Genomic DNA, 4,867 nt, shown 5'->3' on the forward strand with positions numbered 1-4,867 from the left:
GGTCACCAGCGCCGCCAGATGTCTCAAGACAGGAGACACTGTGGTGCCGACATGACCAAAAAGGGGTGTGTGTGTGCGTCACACGGGTTCGAACCAGTGCTGTTCATTTTGGTCAGCGGTGAATCATTCAACATTTTGGGATGCAAGACTCACTTTCTGCCTCTCTACTGTGGGAGGGCAACGAGTTAACCACTACTCCAGTGACGCCTTCCTTGTTGCTCAAGAGGTGCCTGCTCTGCCTGAAGTGGCAGCCGGCGACGCGGGCGCGGCGACGGCAGGAGCGACGAGGAGACAATCTGACTCACCCATTCAAGAGCATGGCACGTTACCTTGGAAGGTACCTAGGTAGGTACGGATGCCAACCTCACACCTTGCTCAAGGCGAGGATAGAGCTATTCATTCGAGTAGCTCACTGAATCGTATCTATGGGACCTGGACATCGTCTATCTAAACATGGCGTCAAAATGGTCGACATCCTGGCGCACCACCCACTCCTCCCACTGCCGTGAACGCTGGCTACTTCGTACCAAATAAAAGCACGGCAGGCCTATGCCAACCCGGCTGCTTCTCGTCCAAACATCAATCTAATGCCGGCAAGCCAGCCACATGGCCACAGACCTCGCACCATGTAACGCAAAATCGACTGCGGGATCCGGCGCTTCGGCGTCGGGATGCCTGCGAACCATCCCCCACACCTCTGACATGGCAAGCCTCCAGGTTTCGGATCCGGGCCCTCGGGTCCAGAAGCAACCCCATTGAGATGGGGATGCGGGCTTGAGCAGACTCATGGACCATGAGGGCACACATCCATCTGACTTTTTTTTTTTTGGCTTCGGCTGCCGGGCCTACCTCCGTGTCCTCTGGCCTAGACCTCGGGACGACATGCGCGTTGCCACTGGCCGACTTGGGGATCTGAAAGGTCACATTGCCCGTTTGGCCTCATTTCAAATTCTACCAGGTCCCTGGGTGCATGTAGCGGTGGACAGATGGTGAAATTTGCTGGGGGCCTCCCGCCCCGGGTGTCGTCCATGCCTCGCATTAGCGGATTCAGTCTGGGAGGGTTAAGGGGCTTCATCCTACAGTAGTGCTGCGAGCTGACGGAGGAAAACACCCAGCTGGCCACCGTGGATGAGTCTGGCCCGCGCAAGAAATGATTGCCTAGACCGCGCCCATCGTGGCGAGGCGCTGTGCCGCTCGTCGTCCCCAAGGGCGGGAGAATGAGGAGTGGCGGGCCGTTCCGACATCTCGATTTCCATATCACCCATAGGACTATCATTCAAGGGAGGAGACAGGCACCATTATCGATCAGTCCCGGGCTTATGAGCGCCCAGATCGTCGATGAGAATTCGCCACGCCAAGGGGGGGATCATGTTGATCACCAACAGTCTGGTGTACAGCTGGCACGTGACAAGACGTGGCAATTGGGACTTCTCTCACAGTCAAGACTATGGTTGAGGTAGACGTGTACACAATGGCATGTTGTCCCTTTCAATCGTTCTAGCCAAGGGCTTCGGCCTGTTCGAGAACATCGGCAAAATACCAGTGCCCCCTTGCATTGTAAGGTGTTTGGTCATGCACCCCGGTGCAGCTGGACGACGTGCTTTCAAACATTGTGGAACCGACGGGACTTCTTTCTCAGGGGTTGTCATGCTTCACTCCCAAGGCATGAGCCTTTGAACACGACTGTCAGGACTTTGGCGACGCTGTCGGAGGTTCCGGTTGATCTTGAAGTATATTTATCACAACAGGCGCCGTGCCAAATCAAGGCTGAGCAAGCATCTATTATAAGAGCAAGCCGCTAGCCAGAGCATGCTCTGCAGAGGAGAAGCTACACAGCTCCCCTGTTCGTAAAAAAAAAAAACATAAACTGATCAACATAAGAGATGTCTAAAGAGTTCACTCGATTAGTGCTGCGAGCAATGCCAGCCTCGGCCTGACTATGTCTGCCAGCTTAGCGTCCCGCGAGCTTCTTTGTCAAGTAGAGGATGTCGTGCTTGTGATAGTAGGCTCTCACTCGCTTGCCATAGATGTCTGTTCCCTCGTTAGCACCAAACTCTCGGAATAACAGGACAGGGATCAAAGTTGGCTTACACATTGGTATGCTCAAGGCACAGATGACGACCTGGACGCTGGCAATAGACAGCATCGTTGTGCGGACGCCGCCTTGGATGATCCAGTCGTACGCTGTCCACGTGAGGGCAAAGCTGAAGAAATTCTTGAAGATAATCATCGAGGTAAAGCCCTCAATAGCGAGATCGCGATACGCGTCGACAATGTAGAGAGAACTCGCCACGGCCCCGATGACCATGCCGGCGACCTCGAAGCCGAAGAAGATGAGCGGGACGGAGTAGTGGTACTTGCCACCCAGGATCTCGCCAGCCGTCAGGGCGAATCCGTACAGCCCGATGCCGCCGATGATGAACATGGGCAATACGAGAACGATGCGGAACTCAGGCTCGTAGACGCCCTTGTTCAGGCGCGTCATGTACTTGGCGCTCCAGTCGGAGAGAACACCAGCAATAGCAAAACCTGCCAGGGCCCCGATGAAGGGACCAAGGTAGGCGTATCCCGCGCTGACCTCGTTCCAGAAGAAAGGGGGTCCGAGGAAGACAGCGGCGACGATGACACCGATGAAGACTGTCCAGCCGATCATGGTGCCTTGAATTAGGCATCCCCAGATGAAGGCCGGGTGGGCGAACAGAGCAAAAGGTCGCAAAAGCAGGTCGAGGTACGAATCGTCCGTCTTCCTGCCGTCGAAGAGGGCCAGAGATTCAAGGTATGTTTTCTTGGGCGTGTCGGCGCCACGGTAACTCGCATCATGTGATTTTGCGGGCGCAGGAGAGGCTTGCGCAGAATCTGGCAGCTTTCCATCTGCGCCACCCTCGCTGGTGATGCTGGGGTCAGCATCCAGGCCTGGTGACAGCTTTTCGAGATGAGTCTTATCGTCCTCAGCAATCATGTCCGTGTTAAGGGACATGTCACGGCGATAGGCGGTCTCGGGACACAGGAGATAAACGGCCACGAGCGACATGGCGCAGAAGATTGCGGTCAGATAGAATGACCACTCCCATCCGATGCTGTGGGTGATCTTGCCGACCAGAATCGGTGTGAAGAAGGCACCGCCGAAGACTGCCAGGTTCGTGAAGGCCATGCGAAGGCCACGCTGGTGGACGGGGTACAGGTCGCCAACAGCAACGTTGACAAGGGTCTCATAGGGTGAGCATGCGATGCCCTGAACCACACGGGCGCCGATGAAGGATTCGTAGTTGGTCCCGACGGCGCCGCCCCAGGCAGACGAGGCTACCAGGACGACGGCCCCAAAGATGAAGAGATGACGCTTGCCCCAAATACGACCGGACGGAACAAAGAAAACGGCAGCAGCACCAACGCCGAGGAGGAAGTATCCTGTCAGGACAGCGATGCGAGTGAATGTCGTGCCAAAAATAAGGGCGAGCGTGACAGTGTTGGCAGCTAGAATGGGACCGAGGGCGGTCGCGAAGATGGCGGTGACAGAGAGGACGAAGGTGATGAGATCGCGTTTCCACAAAGGCCAATTCAGAGGATCGTTCGGGTCGTCAGAGGGCTGGGGGATCTGTTGTCGCACTCGTCAGCCAGGGCGATCGAAGTCCATGGGATTAGGGGAGGTACCAGGATGATGGGCACTGGACCGCTGTCGTCGACCTTGAGCCCGCGATTGGCACCGTTGGCCGGCTGAGGCTGCGAAGGGTCGTTGTAGTATCGCGTTGTCCCTGTATCACCAGATGTCAGTCGGTGCCATCATCAAACAGCATGTCCCTTGGCATTCGACGTGGTTGGACGGCGAGGAGGTGGGAGTAGAGGCCACAAGCATACCAGGAACATGGTCGAGAGTCTTCGACTCGAGCACACCTAAACCCATGGCGAACAATCTTCAGGCTATTCTCCTCCAACAGCTTGCTCAGCTTGTTGTGACAAAGTCTGGTGCCGTAGTCGTTGCGATCGCGGATGGGAGGATGGCGCTCCTGAACAATTGCGAGCGTCGTCAGCCCTGACGACTTGTCGCGAGTCGCGATTCGGGTCGTTGCGAATGCCCGCAGCGCAGGGTCCAGGTACCTGGGGCCGACGCGCGCTGTTAGGCAGCGGGGAAGTGGCAGGATCTAAGTTCGGCAGATGCTCAAAGGGAGGCGGAGGGCAAGCATTTGCAGGCGGGGCGCGGTACTTCCCGCTGGGTTCATTAGCGGTTTCTTCGGTGGGCTCACCGGCCGGCACAGCGCGACTTCACTCACCGAGGACCACGATGTGTTGGGACGTACCTTATTACCTACCTACCTACTACCTTGGGCTGATTACACTTCCCAAATACCATCCCATGACATATCAACTCCATGGAAGCATTTTTTTCAAAACGAAGACGCACTTAAGCTCGGCAATACAATCTTTTCTTCACGCTTTTCCAGCGTCGTCTCCCAACCAAATTGCTCGAGTCATGGGTGCAATATTGCCAACTTCAGTGCCACTTTTACTGTACAGCGGCTAACGATCCTCGAGAAACCCAGCATGCACATCCCTCGATGCCATCATGCCTTCAACAACGCCAAGTCAGGCGAACATACCTCCGGAGGCACATTGACACAAGAGTCTACAGCAAGTGACCGTCATGTCGCTCCATGAGGTGTGGGGGGCTCAGGAAGATGCGCAACATCAGAGGAAGAAGTCTTGTCTCGTCTCCTCATCCGCGGATCCCGAGAACGTCAAGAATTTGGCCAAATCTGGCAATAAGGTTTTACGCGTTTTCGCCCACCCCTATCATCAACGTTACATCCGTCACCTTTATCAAGGCACAGCCTTGCCATTGCACAGTAGATGCATACGAAACCCTTCGCGTCCT

The 4,867-nt window shown here is 55.8% G+C and overlaps 1 protein-coding gene and 1 pseudogene across 2 annotated transcripts; both read right to left on the reverse strand.

Moving 5' to 3' along the window:
• Window positions 1-74: 74 nt before the first annotated feature.
• Window positions 75-207, reverse strand: VDAG_20107 (annotated as a pseudogene). Its single transcript has one exon. The product of its transcript is annotated as a tRNA-OTHER (tRNA).
• A 1,744-nt stretch (window positions 208-1,951) lies between these two features.
• On the reverse strand, window positions 1,952-3,898 carry VDAG_03200 (uncharacterized protein; the record flags this gene model as incomplete). Its single annotated transcript, XM_009657065.1, has 3 exons — window positions 1,952-3,592; window positions 3,649-3,749; window positions 3,853-3,898. 3 exons carry the CDS (start codon window positions 3,896-3,898, stop codon window positions 1,952-1,954), a joined length of 1,788 nt encoding a protein of 595 aa, XP_009655360.1.
• Between the last annotated feature and the right edge of the window lie 969 nt (window positions 3,899-4,867).

Source organism: Verticillium dahliae, genomic scaffold (genome assembly GCF_000150675.1).
Source record: "Verticillium dahliae VdLs.17 supercont1.5 genomic scaffold, whole genome shotgun sequence".
NCBI classification, from domain to species: Eukaryota; Fungi; Ascomycota; class Sordariomycetes; order Glomerellales; family Plectosphaerellaceae; genus Verticillium; species Verticillium dahliae.